This window comes from Melitaea cinxia, chromosome 8 (genome assembly GCF_905220565.1).
Source record: "Melitaea cinxia chromosome 8, ilMelCinx1.1, whole genome shotgun sequence".
In the NCBI taxonomy this organism is placed as follows: Eukaryota; Metazoa; Arthropoda; class Insecta; order Lepidoptera; family Nymphalidae; genus Melitaea; species Melitaea cinxia.
This window is the reverse complement of record NC_059401.1, coordinates 6,967,978-6,986,977: the sequence shown is the minus strand read 5'-3', so window position 1 is coordinate 6,986,977 and position 19,000 is coordinate 6,967,978. Positions and strand designations below refer to the sequence as shown.

Here is a 19,000-nt window from a genome sequence, read left to right as displayed (position 1 = left end):
ACGAATTTCAGGTCTTTTTGATGGTATGAAATGAGGGGCTAAATAATCATATTGTCGTGCAATGATAAGTAGCTCTTTGCACCAAAAATTTCACTCGAGCGCCTTTCGTGATTCGTTTCTTTCCCTTGCTTTAGAGGCGCTAAACTTGTGGCACTAATTTGTCGGCACTTGCGCTGCCGTAGGCAATTAGCAAGGAATTTATAAACAACAGATGCACCGATCACGCTACCTAGCACATCATTCGATAGGCACCTACCCTCACTCATTCTATTATTCGAGTCATTCTGACGTGTATAAAATAATCGGTGCAACCTTTCCACTTCGATGACGCTCTAAGCTGAGGTGCGATCTCGCTAGGAGAGACACTTAGGGCGTGCGTTTTCTCTTGCGTCTTCCTGCTAATAGCTTAACCTAGACTCTCAATAATTAATTTGTGCAAACGAATTAATGGTTAGATATTATATTACGATCTATAATTTGGATAGACAGGGTGGGTAACTCAAGCAGTGAAGGTGAGCGTTGATGTGCATCCCAAAGGGGCCTCCTTAAACCTACACTTGGGTCATAAGTCCTAGGAACTGCTCTGAGTTTTTTCAGTGGATTAATATTAAAAGAATTGAATATCAATAATTTGGCTAAGAAATTTATATGTATAATTACAATATACGAAATTGTCGAAATACAATATCTAGTCAAAATTTAGAATTCTGTTTATAACAATACATAAGTGTTAGTATATTAGATGTGAAAAAAAAATTAGAAAAATAAAATATTACTGATGTCGGGATTAAATTATACAATAAAATTAATTGATAACGTATAAAGATATCAATAGTCATTTTTACAGAAAACAGAGATTTTATTGCCAAATAAGTCTATGTCCTCACGATGATTAAAGAAATCGCTGATCAAATGTAAAGTGCGTATTGTTGGGGCCTGTGCCACGTATTGCGTGCGGCTGCTTGCACAGTAAGCGCGGACGACGCTGCGGTGCAATAATTCCGAGATTATTTTGGGGAATACGAGAAGGAACTAGAATGTTTAAGCTCTCCAATGACACTGAACTATCTACTTTGTTATGTAAAATGCGGAGATAGTGTATTAAGAGAAGTAGTTTACGTCTAAGACTGCGTTTCTAGCCCAACCATACCATACACAAATAAAGAGGGATAAAGATAGCACTCATACTGACGCATGTACAAATATGGAGCAAATTTCCACTGAACTCCTTCAACAATAATATTCTCTTTATCTTCATGATATAGAGATAGCCTAGAAAATAGCCGTATATTCAAGTTTACTACGAACGTAGCAATTAAACAGTATTCTAGCTATATTTAAGTTGCCACACTGCGAAGAAGTTCGTATGATAAAATCAAGAGACATAAAATAAAAATCAAATATCATATCGGTGTGCATCGAACACGAATCGTGAACTGAATTGTTTGCAACTCCTGCACTATATGCGCAAATCGATCTTCACTCAGTCGCCAAGCGCTCAACATACGTGACCGCATAACTACGATTTGCGCTAATTTACGAGAAAGGTGGGTACTTTTTATTCTATAATTCTGCACAGTTCTCTTCGGAGAGGGGATGAAAGTAAAACAATAATTGCATAAATACATAATTATATAAATACATAATTACATGTAGCTGTGTACGTTAAGATCGAGGTATATAAATTTATGTATTATGTATTTCTGTTATCATTTCTTATTATTTTGCTCTTAAAAACAAATAACTTGTAATAGGAAATCCCGTTAGTCTATTACCTTTTTTTTATTTACGTTTCTTATCGTTATACTCACTAAAGTAACACATTATTCTATTTCCTCTTATCACAGATTACTAAATAGTTAGTGTCTAACAAGGATGAGTCACTCACTGCATACATATTATTCGAAATCTACTGTCTTAATTGCCTACATTTTACATCACATATGCACGCGTAAACGTGTCTTCACAGACAGACATTAAGTCGCTTTTGTTTTACAGCTGTAAGCAGCCGAAGAGTGATTATAAAACAGGGTTACATTTACTTTGATAGATGTGCCATTACGCATAATTAAGTTACTCAAATAAAGTAACTATTATTAATTTTTACGTTATTCTTATTTTAAAAGGATCTGCGGTCCGTACTGACGGACACGTCATAGTGAAAGTTCGATATAAAAATGATACTCTTTGGGTATGGAACTCTAAAAAATTCTAGGTGCTATGTGATAATAAGACTGGATTAAAACATTGCACCGGATATACCGTAATTGTATTAACAACAACGTTATCATTTTCAATGCTGAGATTACGCTTAATGACATGTCATAATGGCCACCAGTTAGTGTAAGCGCGTTACAATCTGTTAAACGATAATTAAAGTTAACTACGATGCACGTTATAAAGAATAAACAACAAATATTTAAGACTGGACTGTAGGTATCATTTTTTTTCCTATGATCCTGGCAGTTTTGTTCGTATTATTTTATGACTACTGTTTTGAAACGATCTTTTTGGTGGATTGGCAATGAAAGTTCCATCAACTCCGAAGTTCGCTGGTTTGAATTCCGGAGCGGATAGTGTTTTATAATCATTTGTTACCTCTTCTAGTTATTTGTCTTTACGGTCAGTCTCAGTTGATACCGAAAAAACCTTATAATGAGTTTCACTCTTGAAAGAGAAAGTATGCACCACAGACCGCAATATACTCCGTTTCATGCACCAACCCACTGCCACTGACGCGAATAGTGATGGATTAAATTTCTTAAATTTTGAAGAAGAGGAGTTACCGTAGCGATGACCCATTTACAGGCTATTTCATATATATGTCACTGACCATCTCTTAAATAGGTACAATAAGTATAAATGAGGTATTATTACATACAACAAATACATACATTATTACCTAAACATATATTCTTTACGAAACTTATCTAAGTTCTTGTGTTATCATGTAGACCTAGATGACTAGATGTTTGACATTGAAAACTTATCAGATTATTTGACTTTTATTGCAAATTTATCCATGAGTTATAGTTTGCTGTTTTATAGCTAGCATATTTGCTCAATAGAGTTATATTGTATTTATGACTATTATGTAGATTAAATAACGTGTAAAATAGTCCCACGGTTACGCGTCTAAATCTGGACTGGAACAACCAAGTTTTTTTACAAGTATACATACTAAACGTGTACGACATTCATCTAGTGTCCGGTGTAAAATGTTAACAGGCTGTTGCATTATAATAAGAACAATAAGAAAGTAGAAGCTGTCATTCTTAAAATTTGAATTTTCTAAAAAAAGTAAAGTGGTAACTTTTTTTAAAAAACCACAAACATCCTCTTTGGATTAAAAAATGATTAAAATATGTTAATCTAATTGTAAGCTAGTACATTGTAAATTTATTATATTTTATAATTACAGGATGTGATAAATATGTATGTTTACTTACAACTGTTTTGATGTAATTATTCAAACGAAATGTATTACATATCAAAATACCTATATATATTTATTTTATTTATGTATTACACGGTTTGATATATTTATTATTTTTTAGCTCATGTTATCTCATGCAGATGCTATTCTTCTTTATTTGTCATAGTCTGGCTCCTATGAAGATTTTAATAGATGATATTAAAAACTTTTTATAAACGCGTTTGCCAATTTAAATTAGTAAAATAAAACTAAAAATAATAATAAATAATATAGTCACTTCCGATGATAAAAACTAAGGCCACACGGAATTAGTTGTTTGTGGAACACAATATACAATTTAATAGATAAGAAAATTTTAGGGTTCCGTTAAGTTAACGCCACAGTATTGGAATTTTTGGCTCTGTCCTTTGTTAATAGTCCTACTGTAAGCCAAGCTACTAGGAATTGTAATCGTTTAAAACTGAAGAGTAATCCACGTGATATTTAAGGTATTCGTGATATAAAAAATACTATCCCTTTCCCGTGACAGTCCACCCGAGACCATGGTTTCTGTAAAGTATCTGAAATGTCGGGCATCTAAAAAACTTAATAAACCTCAATTAAATCTGAAAAAGTTATAATAATAATAATGACTTTTATTCACCAAGCTTAAAAAAAAAACAAAAGATTTCTTAGCCTAATTTACAGATTTTAGAAAAAAATGCTGGTGAAAAGGTCAAGACTCAGTTTAGCAGCTGCTAGTATAGCTGCTTTTCATTCTGCACCTTTACAAATGCTATGCTTATTTAAAAAAAGTTGTTTCATTATAATGAGTGAAATTCGCTTAAATATTAGATAATAATATTCTATATTATTTCAGGATATTTGATAACATTTTAGAACTTTTAAAAGCATTCTGGTTGATGACTCATCATTCTCAAGTATTCTAGGGACTCTGAATTAAATTCAATTACTTGATACTACTTTAGTTATCTCTAAATAATCGCGATCTGACGACAGTCCTCGGAGGGGACTTGTCACTGCCGAACGTTATCACCGCGATGATCGGCGACGACGAGCCCTGAAAGACAATGGTCTCCTTCTGCGAGACAGTAATGTCCCAGAAGGAGAATGACGAGCGGATGAGAGAGGGGGCGACCAACGAGGCCTCCGTCCGCAGGCGGCGAACGGGGATGCGTAGGAGGCGCTACTTAATGCGCTTCCAGTAACGCCCTGTGCCCGTATCGGGCCGGAATGGGAACCCGGTCCTGCTAGACATGGCGTCGTCGGGATTGTTCAGAGGTGAGCCGGACAGTCCTCATGGAGGAGAAGTCTGATCTTTTCGCCAAGGCCAGCCTGTCGCTGGAGGGATCCTAATGCCTGCAGATTCGGGATCCTCCAATTAATGCGGCTGAAGGCAGCAAGATTGCATCCCGCAGGGATTTTCGGTATTGCACCCCTAAGTGCTGAAGCCGGCATACGGTCTAGGAATGCCTACCCGGGCATCCTGAATATCACCCGTAAATGGGTTACCCTGCGATACCATAAAAACGTTATCTCTAATATTGCGTATTTACTTGACTATTTTTTCGTCGACCTATGTAGTATCTGGTCGATGTAATTGAAGTCGGTTTTTCTTTTCATTTGCAACCGAATACAATCATTTAATTTAAATATTAAATTGAATACGGATATGCGATATAAGACTGACATATTTTTTCATATCGCGTAGGTTAAACATGTTATATATATCTATCGTCTTGTCAATTTTTTTTACTTCTTACAAGTTTACTCGACTAAGACGGTCTTGTGAACTGTCAAACACGTAAAGTCTAATAATCGTTAAGTACGTTTTTAAATATATATATTTCAATTTTCATTTAGAACTTTCTACAAGGTATTAAAAATAAAATTGAATAAAAAAATGAAATCGGTAAAGTTATTTATGAATAAATATAAATATAGACAAAAAGCACTCGTATGAAATATTACATTTCAGCCTATACAGTCCACTGCTGGACATAGGCCTCCACAAGTTTACGCCAAATAACATGAACTCATGTGTTTTGCCCATAGTCACCACGCTGGGCAGGCGGGTTGGTGACCGCAGTACTGGTTTTGTCGCACCGAAGACGCTCGGTCGTCGGACGTCTTGGACGTCTTCGGTCTGTGTATTTTAAATGTAAAAAAGTATGGAAAAAAGTATGTAAAAAGTATGGAATATGTAATAAGTAAATATATTTGTAATGTATTAATATGTAAAAATATGTAAGTAGAAATGAATCAGAAACATAAAAGTTTAAAAATATACTTAATTATTTGTTATATTGAATTTAACGAGAAATTTACCAAAAAAGTGTTGTATCACTGAATATGCTTTATTATAACATTTATCTGACTTATGTTTAATTAGTGTTAATGATAATAATAAAATTTTGATAACAGTGGCCTTTATTTTATTTTTGTTAAATATAAAGCCAACGCAGTGTACAACGTTAACAGTGTTATAAATATTCATTATACATTGCAATTATAGACTAATTCAAAATAACCTTTGATGACCAAAATGACCATCATATATCCACCAGCCCGATTGGAGCAGCGTGGTGGATCCTTCTTCTACATGGAGAAAGAGGCCTATACTCAGCAGTGGGATATAACAGGCTTTAATTCAAAATTTATTCAACTTTTAATTAATTATAGCCTGGCCATGAATTTTTCATTCAACCCAATAAAATATAATTTATCCGTTAAACGGATAAACGTCATTTCTATTACAGATTTCTTACATTAATTTATTTTCTATAATATTATGAATACGTACAATACAATTTTTGTGTTTAACAAGAACTTAATAGGTTTTATCGTAACTTATCATCATCACTTCAGCCTATCGCAGTCCACTGCTGGACGTAGGCATCTCCTAGTTCGCGCCTAAAATTATGGCGCGAACTCGTGTGTTTTGCCCATAGTCATCACGCTGGGCAGGCGGGTTGGTGACCACAGGGCTGTCTTTATCGCACCAAATACGCTGCTGCCCAGTTGGATGGTTATCCCGCCATCGGTCGGCTTTATAAGTTCCAAGGTGGAAGTGGAACTATGTTATCCCTTAGTCGCCTCTTACGACACCCACGGGATGAGAGGGTGTGGCTATATTCTTTACTGCCGTAACCACATAGCAGGAAGCAGGCAGGCAGGTAAGTAAATTCAAATAATAACATTACAATCTACTTCCATTTTTGACGATTCTACTGCAAGTTTATTCCGCCATCATGCAAAATTTCCTACAAAAATAGATGCAGTTTCCACAGTCGAAATCTTGATTGTTTACTTTGAACCTGTCTTTGGTTTAGTCTTGATACATGGAGTTATTAATTACTCTTTAAACAATTGTAGTAACAATTTTAGTAATATCCACTGTTGTCTTCTTTGATAATAATAACAACTAACTCTTGATCTTGATTTTAAACTCTTGCGATGACATATTGTTATCTTCTAATCGGTATCTTTAAAATATTATTTATATTTATGATGATACTAGCCGACTCGGCAAACGTTATCTTGCCACTAAACGCTATTTAAAAATAGGGGTTGGTGTTAGAAGGGTGAAAATTTAGGGTTGTATGTATTTTTCAACACCAAATCATAATACAATAAAAAATAAATAATTTATCTAAAAATTAAAAAAAAAATTAGGGATGGACCACCCTTAACATTTAGGGGGATGAAAAATAGATGATGTTTGATTCTCAGACCTACCCAATATGCACACAAAATTTTATGAGAATCGGTCAAGCCGTTTCGGAGGAGTTTAACTACAAACACCGCGACACGAGAATTTTATATATTAGATGTTCACCAATTTAGTATGAATTAATACATTATCTAGATCATTATAAGTATATGATTACAATATAAGAAACATATTGACCTTTTTGTAGTTTTTTACAGTACCTACCTGTAATAGTTTTTACTTGTGGCTTTTCTTGCGTGTGAATGCATTATATTAATTATTTTTATGGAAATCGAAATCGAATCGCTGCAATTATTGGTGATTGCAGCGATTCAATAAATGGGTACGACTACAATAGATACATAATTTATAAAAGTATACAATTATGTTGACATTTATAACTATAATAACTTTATAATTATATATATTATTATAACTGAGTTGGGGAACAGCAGGTAATTTTCTGCTCAAAATATGGAGCAGCCCGACTAGGGTGGTACCTCGAACTTACAGATGATCAAAGCTAAATAACACGGATTTCAAGCAGTGTTGTCTTCCTGTTGGTGAGTAAGGTGACTAGAGCTTCTGGGAGGGGATTCGGGAAAGGGGTCAGTAAACGCGCTTGTGATGCTTTTTGTGTTGCAGACGTCTATAACCTACGGTAATCGCTTTCCATCAGAAGTGCCGTACTCTTGTTTACCGATCTAGTTATATATAAAAATATTCAATTTTTTGTCATTGTATTTTGTTCTAATCAATTGCTGAGAAAAGGTACAGCAGGATATATCCTGCTCAATATCTGGAGGAGCCCAACTTAGGAAGTACCTCGACCTTACAAAAACCTTATAAGATTACTGCTAAATAATACTGCTTTCAAGCAATATTCTGTTCTTGTTGGGAGTGAAAGACTTCTGGGGAGAATTGGGGATAGGGTCGGCAAAGCGCTCGTAATGCTTCTGGTGTTGCAGCCGACTATAAGCTACGGTAATCGCTTATCATCAGGTGAGCTGTACGCATGTTTGCTGACCCAGTTGCATAAAAAAATACTTAAATTACAATTTTATTTACAGTTTTTACAGCCTTCAAATTTTTATAATTAATGGATCATCTCATTATGATAAAACATATCTAAAGGTTGGTTGGAATGTTGTAATGTAAGACACGTCATTTCATTACGTTTATTAGACCGAAGTTACAATATCCTCTGTGCCTTTATTTATACATGCAAACATATTTGCACAAATACTATATCTCATTATCAGTACTGATAATAAAATGCTTATATCTTGACTTGTCCGTTGGCGTAGTTTACAGCTACCCGCTTTCTGTTTCGGGTGTTGTGTATCCGAACTTCGTACCTGTACCTGACTCTGGGTGTATTATACAGTTATATAATATAATTTTTGTATATACATGTATTAGAAAAATCTGTATCTATGTCAGCCGGCTGTTGGATAGATAATTGTGGGCTTATGTTAAATATATTTATATTTAATTGTATTAATATGCTCTTGTTGAAGATATTGTTAATCAATATAATTATTGTTATTGTTAGTAGATCCTATGACTAGCGTAAAGGAGGTTAAGGTTGTAAAAAGCTGATCACAAATAAATTATTGCTCATTTACTACGTCGTTTCTATACTCTGTTGATTTAAATATATCATAAATAAGTAATAAACGCTACCACTCAATGTCCTCCACTAGGACTCATTCTTGTAAGTGTATCTGGAAACAGCCCGTGACTGTCAGTAGTCATGGTAGTGCATGGATATGCCACGATATCCTTCAGAGTGGGGACCGTCCTGCAACGTTACCGCCCTTAGTCCTTCTACCGGCTACGGTCATCAGGGTCTACGAACTGTCAAAAGGCCTTCGTTAGAGTGGCGATTGATATTAAAATAATATTATGATATTTAATGGTGATTTGAATAAACCACATTTGTCAATTATTAATATCAATCGACATGTTTCGAAATACAATGTATGTACTTAGAACGAAAGAGGTTTTCGATACATATACGTGTTACGTATATACATTTTTTGGGTCCGTAATCTAACGATTTTAATGAAACTATAAATAATTTGTCTGTTAATAGTTAATACGCGTATCACATTGTCTTTAATATTGTACATATAACATTGTCATTATTTGAATGTCACCTCACTTTGTATTTTATCGTGTTTTTTACTTGTAATAATATTATTTTTGAGGTTGATATAATGCACTATTTTTACTTACGTATCATAACATCACACAATAATGAATTGTGAAATAAAAATGGTTACAAATTTATAATACGAGTATGCACAAATAATAATTACAGTTGCATATAAATGTGCACGCGTGTTAACGACCTATAATAGTAGGTGTCAGCTATTACAAATATTTGCAACGTTTTTTTTGCATGGTTTGCGTTATTGAGGATGATTCTCATTAAGTGAAAACGTATAACGTTAGGAAATAACAAATAAGCACTCCACTTTAATAGCAGTAAATTAGGTAATGTAAATTTTTTTATTTTCAACAAAAACTCTTTTAAATATAATATGAACTTTAGCATCTTTTTCACATATTATATTATATGTTGCACCATTATGTGTGTTGTTAGTGAATTTCATATGTCATATTTTCTATTTCGTGAATATATCGATCTTTTTTCAGTTTTCTTTTACACGGATGTTGTTCTAACAAAAGCAAACATGGGAAAAGAATTATCCCAATTGGAGCAGTCGATTGGAAGTTATGAGAGTATGTACATTTTGGTGATTTAAACAAAAAAATTTTTTTTGAATAATTTTATAATTAGCTGCATTTATAATTTATTTGTTTACAGAAAAAAAGAATGAAATTTATGTGATAAACAGTGCAGAAAAAACAATTAACAGTTTAACAGTCCACTGTGTTTAAATGAAGATGATACGATGCGGCTGTCCGCAGCAGGCAGTAGGTAAGTTAGATTTTATATTAACGAACAAAATTGCGCGATTAATTTATTAGGTCGATTTCTATTTTTTATAAACAGTATTCAGGCACTGTGCAGTCTTGCTGCACATTCTCTTAGTTATATTCTTTTCAAAAATGAGATAGTACCGATTTCTTTTATACATAAAAGTAGTATATAAACTTAAAGATTTTAAATGTTAATTTTTACATATTTAGAAAGTTTAGTTTTATAACGATGTTGTGTGTTTTTAGTCAGAGTTTGTGCTACTTTTGAAGACAACTAATTGCGTAATGAGGGCATACGCATATTCTTTTTGTTTTGTTTTGTACAGGTCGCAACCGACTATTACAAATAGATGTTTAAATTAATGGTTGGCTATTTCATCAAAAAGTGCCATTCAACTACATGCCTAGTTTTGTAGTTGTCAATGTACACCTTATCATCGTAACCGTGACCTAAAAACCGCCATAACGCTGAAATAGTACTCGTACATATGTTTCGCCATGAGGCGTCGTAGTTGTTTTTTTTGTTTTCATTTTGCAAAAAAGCTTCCTTAGCGGATGTGTTTAGTCATTTCGAGTTGTTTTAATAATGAACTCGATCAATTAGAGTAAAATTTTCTTTCTTTTAACAAAACGATCTCTAGCTGTATTATTTAGAGGCGTTGGTTAATTAATGTATTTATAAAAGAATGTTCTACGCATCCAATGGAATTGCACTGTTAAATAATCAAACGTAGATGTTCAATGGAATGACTTTTTCAACTAGTTGACTGCGACCTAACCATTCTTCCGGAGAGAGCGTAGAATGACAACATTGTATAACATGCATAACATGTGTTCATAAGAAACGTTATACTTGTAATACTTTTGACTGATACGGAAAGAGTTAAATATTACTTTTATGTTCTACGTAAATTCTACGCTACATTTTGTAACGTAGTTTTAGATTTTAACCTTGTATTTACACGAATTCCAGGAAGTAAAATTAATAAAAAGTTTAAAAATTTACAATATTGAGCATTTACATTATTTCTTGCATTGATTTATAATAAGTATTATTAAGTTTTTTATCATGTTTTTAATCAAGCTTGTTTAAGAAATTCGCTTTGTGCGTATTCTTCGAACAGATAGGCGCTTTGTATGTTTCGATAATTATTTATTTTTTAATCGACTTCAAAAAAATTACTCATTTTTCTCAATTACTCATTATGAAATATATATTTAATGTATGTTCGTGGATAACTTCGTCGTTTATGAACCGATTTTGATAATTCTTTTTGTGTTGGAAACGAGATATTCCAAGGGTGGTATCAAAAATTGTAGTGACGACTAGTGCGTTTGTTAATTATTTTCATCTCCTTACGTTGTGTTACTTGTCGATGTAATTGAAGTCGGTTTATTTCATTTGTTAGCAAACACAATTATTATGTACGTATGTCATGAGCCCGTAATTATTACATAATTCAACTCGAGAGTTGAGAAACAACTACGCGCTATAAAAAACTAAATTTGTAATTCCTAAAAAACGATACACTATTAAAATGAAAACATTACATTTTCTGTCTTTCTTTGTGGAATCCCGACACAGGATTCTCATTCTACAAAAGGTAGACAAGCATATTATTTTCATTATTATTTTTATAATTGCCCATAACGTTACCGATTACGAGCAGTCAAATTTGCATTTAAAATGATAATTGAAAATATTTCATGACTGTAATGTGGAAATAATGTGTAACAAGCGTCTAATATAATGAGTCTCGTACCTTTACCGGAATACGTTCTTGACTCTAATTAGTATTAGAGTCAGGTAATATTTCATTCGCCAAGCTTTTCGAAGAACGGTCCTTTAGTAGATTTTGCATATTGATAACGATTACGTGTTAAACATGAGTCATAGAAACGATAATATATAGATCTAATTGTGATGTCATTAGTTGTTTTCTATTAAAACTATGGAATAGTACTAGATATGATGATGATTGATCACGACTGCTCAAAGTGAAAAAATATTTGTAAATACAATACGTAGGTAATAGTTGGTTAAAGGAAAAAATGGCTGCGACGATTATATAACAGGTCACGTGCTTTTAAAAACACGAAATTGTAAAAAAAACAATACAAAAAAGTGTTGTTTTTTCTTTATAATTGTAATACATATTTATTTAAAAATAATGATATTTATGTATTGAAAGAGCTCTTAAAGTAATTTTTTTCTAGATGTATACAATAACGTACTGGTTTTGCAATGCAACTAACAGTGTGTCTTGTAAGTTATCGTAGATTCTACGAAAGTTCCAGAAGTTGGTGTTCAGAACCAGACCTCCCCTCCATATAAAATCCCTCCACTGAAGGTAAAAAGTGTTCCAACATGTGCTGACCGTTTTGTTACACTTTCCCTGCCTACTATGAAAACGCAATAAATGTCGCGAAGAAATTGTTGTTTATAAGAAAAAGTAATATAAATTAAAATATGCAGAATTATTGTCACAAATACACGTAAAACTGCGCACAATTTTAAGTAAACCTAAATACAATTACCTAATCAAATTAAAATTAAGGTCAGTAAGTTCTCGGTTGAAATCATATTGTTGTAAAATTGAAAGTAAATCTTTACAAAAGAAGTGTGAAGATGTACCTAATAACTTTTTTTTACATTAATTTGAACTTTATTTTACCGTTAGCTGTGCATAAAATCGTTAGGGGACAATTTCGTTCGTATATAGAACATTTAGTAGTTAAATATTAGTTACATGGGATTACTTTCCTTACTGTAAGTTGTTAGCGAAACAATAGTACTTAATAGATTAGATTCTTTATTTGTGTAGTGTTTGTGTGTGTGTGTTTTGTTGTGAGTTTGTTCGCAATTCGCAAAAAAACTATTTAAGATTTCAGTGACTGTCCATATATATTTATTTGTTGTTTAGATTATAAAGCATCACGCTATTACAAATATCAAAATACCAATTATACTTAAAACTAATTTAATTTATATTAAAGCTGGTAAAGTCGCGCGTGTGTGTATACACGATATATTTAATATGATTCACAACAAGCGTATTTAATGTGTCACTTTAAATAAAACTTGTATTTCGTAATAATTACAAAGCGATAGTTGCGACAATTCACTTGATTATAATAAGGGAAACGTACTTCGAACCTCGCAACGAAAACTTATCATATTTTATAATTTTATAACAGCGTGTATGTATGTACCTATAGTATCTAAATTATAAATATTTTATCATACTTACCATCATTCACAAAGTGTTTACAGTTTATCATGTAAGTAAATGTAATTAAAATTTGACAAAGATGATAACACATACAATACATGTAAGATAATTGTCCGAGAAAGAAATAGCTTTCGTTTCAAGGTTCGTTTGTGCACATCTTCAAATTGTACATCAGCTCATGATCAAGAATTTTCTCGACCAGAATATTTTTTAGAGTTTTACGTTATTTTACTTAAAAATTAGGTAAAAAAGATGTATTGAACAATAATTGTTAGTTCGAGGAAAAGCTTAGTCACGAATATCATCTTCATTGGTTTTACCACAGTTAAACAGAAGTGATTCCATTAAAAGGCGGTTGTGGGTTCGATGCCCGCACATGACAAACATTTACAGATGTTTGCCGTGGTCTGGGTGTTTTTGTGACGTCATTTTGGGTCTCCCCACCGTGCCTTGGGGAGCTCGATAAGCCGTCGGTCCCGTTTGTTATCGTGTACACCTAATAGCGATCGTTATTCATAGTAGGGAATATATCCGCCAACCTGCATTCAAGCAGCGTGGTGGATTAAGCTTTGACCCTTCTCCTACATGGGGAAAGAGGTCTATGTCCAGCAGTGGGATATTACAGGCTGAAGCGTTCAGTTAAAGATATAAACTTTTTTTGAAAATAATAAACTTGCTTTACATATTTGACAAGATTCAGATTTGGTTTCTTACATTTGTTTAAAAATGTATGAGTTCGATAAAATATAGTTAAAATCCCTGAAATAATTGAAAAATATCTACTCTCACTCATTTTTTATTTAACGTCTTCATATAATAATTGTGTTTGCAGCAAATGAAAAAAATCGACATCAATTACATCGACACATAATACAACATAAATAGACGAAAAACAAAAAAAATAACAAACGCACTAGTCTTCACTACGAGTTTCAAGAGTTCCCCTCGATTTCTCTGGGATTCCATCATCAGATCCTGGTTTCCATATCATACTACAGTTGGGATATCTCCTTTCCAACAAAAAAAAAACATCAAAATCGGTTCATAAACGACGAAGTTATCCCCGAACATACATAAAATATATATATATATATATATATATATATATATATATATAAGGTCGAATTGAGTAACAGCATCCTTTTTTGAAGTCGGTTAAAAAGTTTTGAACACATCAAATTAATTTTTATTCATTCTATCGAGATTGCAACTAAAAACAGTATAGGAAACTAAGCTTTATCTTATAAATAAGAGTGAATCAATGATGTGTCTTATTTCATAATTAAAACGATTGTTTTCAATTGCCTTTAATTGATTTGCGTCTCAATGACATACCTACATACCACACACATATATATGTATATATATGTGTACATTTATGTACAACTGCACGGATATTTAATTTATTTCCTTATTTTTTATTTCCTTTTTAGCCGACTTTAACAAAAGGAGCTGGTTCTCAATACGACTGTTTTTATGTTTGTTACCCCAAAACTTTTTACAGGGTAGACCGAATTCGATGATTCTTTTTAAATTTAAAGATGGTGCTTGTTATGTAGTTCCATATAAAATTGACCGAGGTCTGACGAGTAATTTTTAATTTATCGCTAATAATGCGTATTTATTTGACTACTTTTTCGTCTACCTATGTTGTTTAAATATCATAACATTTTTCTTGTTTTTGAATTCACTTACGAAGCTTATACTGACTAACCTGACGAGTCAGGTTACGTCGTATCTCGGTAAACGAATTTACTTGGTAATTATATAACAGTTCTTCAAGAAGCCACTAGAAAAAGCTCGCAATGTCGTATGCCTATTTCCTAAATTTGTTTTGCCACAGTCGTTTTTAACGTTTAAAATATAAATTATCATACATGGTTATATTCGAAGGTATTTTTTAAGATTTAGTTGTATTACTTAGCAACTTGATGTATAAAAATGTAATAACGTTATTAAATATAAATATAATTATAAAAAATAATTGATTATTATTATTGCTTTACTTTATCCTACAGTTAAATTAGTGCAATAGAAATATAAAATTGTGGACTGTTTTTCCTCTTATGAATCATTATGAAGCTATAGGGGAGAGGTCAGATGAAAGGGACATTCGTTCTAAATGGCCCAGGCAATAAATAAGGATAATTCTTTACATTGGTAGGATGTGACAATAAAACCTTCGCTATATAGGTAATAAAATCAATATAGTCATATATTTTACTAATTCTTTCATACTCATTTGAAGTATTAAAAAAAAACGTACATATTGTCCCATCCATAGATTTGCTGTATTGAAAGAGATATAAAAAACTAGCTCTGCCACTCGGTTTTACCCGGGTAATTTCCGATCCTGCGTAGGGATAAAATGTAGCATATGTGCTATTCTAGATTATTATAGATTTACGTATTAAGTTTTATTAAAATCGGTTCAGTAGTTTTTGCGTGAAAGTTACAAACATACATACATACATCCTCACAAACTTTCGCATTTATAATATTAGTAGGATTACACCTAAAATTTTGTCCATAATTATGACGTTAATAAGTTTATATTTTAAAACGCTACGTGGAAGGGTCTTGAGTTAGTTATTTTGACTTGCTATTGTTTATTTTTTTAGTTTAATTATGTTAGATACATCTAATTAAAGGCTTGAAATCGGTTATCGATTATTCATAACCGGTTCTTATGCCCCTTTCATAAGTATGGTACCTAAGTTCAAAAACCTGTTACACAACCTAAAAGTTTGATTGAAATCTTGCTAACTTCTTGATCAAGTATATATATGAATGCAGTCGATCATAATAAATTCTAATCAAAAAGACAGTAATAATTGAAATATTTAACCGCAAACACTCCGCTGACGATCAATGCTCTCTTTTTTCCATGTAGAAGGGAGGTCAGAGTTTAATCTACCAGACTACTCCACCACTGTCTGGCAGATATATTCCCTACCGTGAATAATGATTTTTATCTGAGATAACAACCGGTAGTATTCATAAGGAGACTCAGACTGGAAACAAGTAAGTACTTGTTCAAATATGAGTATCCATCGCGAGGACTATCGCGAGGATCTCGGGTATGTTTATACCCGAGATCTCCTGTTTTTAGGCATCTTTACGCAAGACTTTAACGGAAGAAAGGCACTTTACGGGTACATTCCGGCACAGCAGAAAATATCCTGCTCAAAATCTGGAACAGCCTGACTGAGGAAATACCTCGACTTTATAGAAGATCACAACTAAATAATATTGCTTTCAAGCAGTGTTGTGTTCTTGTGGAGAGTGAAGTGACCAGAACTCCTGAGGAGAATTGGGGGTAGGGTCAGCGACACGCCTGCGATGCTTCTGGTGTTGCAAACGTCTATAAGTGAGATGTATACTTGTTTACCGACCTAGTTTTACAAAAAACAACACCAGAAGTGTTATCTAGAATAACTTTTTAATAAAAGCATTTATATCGTTGAGTATACAAATTTAACATCTATGTATTTAGAACTCTTTACTCGGTCAGAAGTATTATATAAAAGAAAAAGTAGTAAAATGTACTCACCCAATCGGCATTTGGTTATGCAGAATGTTTTAATCGAACACGTGATGTTATTGAACTCCAAACACACTGTTGTCCTCGGGAGCAAATGTAGTACGTTATTGTTACTAAGTTCCAAACACTGATCTTCTTTCACACCCGGTGCCATTGTTATTATTTACAATTAACAGTTATTATTAAAATCAACGTTTAATTTCCAACACACTTAATTGACGTGATAAAACTTTTCCACAAATCCATAAAGAGTAATGAGTATACAAATGCGTATTACTAAAGCTTCATTTACTTAGAAATGTTGATATTACGACACTTGACACTACACTTATTGATATTACGATAATACATTTGCTTGGAACATTAACGAGTCGTTGTCATCAGCGTGTCTACAAAATTTTCTAGATCAAATCGTTGCCCTCTCACTCTCTCGTTTTACTCGTATAATCCGCCGCACTCGAATCTGAAAACAAATGGAATAATATAAACACGGCATTACATTGTCATTTGTGATTATAACTACTGTTCAAACAAACGATTATGTCGGCTTAAATAGTGTAATTGGTTAATTAAAGGTCCGTTTGAATGGCGAGTCTTATCTTGTTTTAACACCTTGGCAATATTATTTTAGTTTTGATGATATCAATTATAGTTTAATGGTCCAATGTAATACACAAATGTTATAAAAAATCAATATATTTACGCACGCGTCGGTAACAATTTTCATATAAATAAAAGGTAGATAGATATTCGATAATAAACTATTTTAATTGAACTATAGAAATTTATTTCTTTCATAAAATCAACCGAGAAGTTGACATATACCCCGTAAAATACTATTATTGCAATAACGATTTAAAAGACTGGTTGGTAAAATTTAATAATAAAGAAATAGAATTTCTTCTTGAAAACATCTCCTAACACGCACTCTATATAAACATTAGCACACACACACATGCATTCACTCACACACAATACTATATGTTATATTAATAAACACATGGTGGACGCAAATTTTATAAATAAATATTACTGTGATTGTTTTATTTTTTATTTTTAAATTCAACGTTTTGCAGATTATTATGTAATGTTTAATTTTAGAGAAGAGCTAGGCCTCCTAGTACAGATATATCTAACGAGACCAGATGTCCCGTTTTGAACGGGATCATCCCGTTTTGCAGTTGTTTGACCTCAAAAACAACACCGGGACGCAAAAATGATCCGTCTTTTGAAATGGCGCGAAATTTTTATCGGCAAGTAAGGCACAGAAGAAAATAGGTTAGTAATAGGTTATTAAAAATCTGGCACAGCCCTATTAAGAAAATAACTCAAACTTAAAGAAGATTACAGACAAATAATACTGCTCTCAAGTCAAGCTCTCAGTTGAGTTCCTGTGGTAGTACCTTAGTTAATTAGAGTTTTTTTGGAAGGGACGGGAATAGAGTCGGCAACGCGCTTGTAACGCTCCCGGTGTTACTAAACTTTTCTTTCTCCTTTTAAAATTAAAATATTCGTTGAAAACACTGACAAATTGGGTACTCTAAATTCTCATATCGCCTATACTATATTAAAATATTGTCTATTTGTCCCGAAACTAATGTGTATTTTGCGCGTAACCCCATTTTGGGAAATTTTCTTTTCTGACCTTAAAAACGATGCCACTTTAAAAAATTCATTAGATAAAAATTCTAAATCTGTCTTTTGATGAAAGTTCGTGGACAAAAGCTACTTTATTACTAAGAGACGGTTGCATCGGCGTGAGGAAAAATTCCTAGTGTCGCTCTTCCTGCGTTTTTGCTTCTGTGTATAGTATCAAGTGTGTCTATGTTCTGGCATCTTAAAATCTAATTCAGTCCGAAGTGCAGATACTACAGATGCAAAAGAAAACTGGAAGATAAGGTGTCCTAATGGCGATATCCCGTAGGGTGTTACAAAATAAAAACTGGGATATGCCTACAGTTCACAATACTCATAAATTTGACGTTAAATCTTACAAGTGACAAAAACCGCGCCAGGCTTCTAGCTATGTCAAATAAAGAGTCAGGTCACTTACTTCAGCCTACTAGTCTAGATTCAACGGGGAAATGCTGCCAATATTCTTGGCACAATTCCATGCGGACATG

At 32.9% G+C, this 19,000-nt stretch overlaps 1 protein-coding gene across 1 annotated transcript in view; it reads right to left on the bottom strand.

Annotated features, from left to right (window-relative positions):
* The window catches only part of LOC123655534 (ATP-binding cassette sub-family G member 1), a 34,415-nt gene extending 17,094 nt beyond the window's left edge, over nucleotides 1-17,321 (bottom strand). The window contains exon 1 of the mRNA XM_045591307.1: nucleotides 16,887-17,321. Within this exon, the coding sequence (XP_045447263.1) occupies nucleotides 16,887-17,031 (145 nt within the window). The 5' untranslated portion in view covers nucleotides 17,032-17,321. The remainder of the gene's footprint in view (nucleotides 1-16,886) is intronic.
* Nucleotides 17,322-19,000: the final 1,679 nt, after the last annotated feature.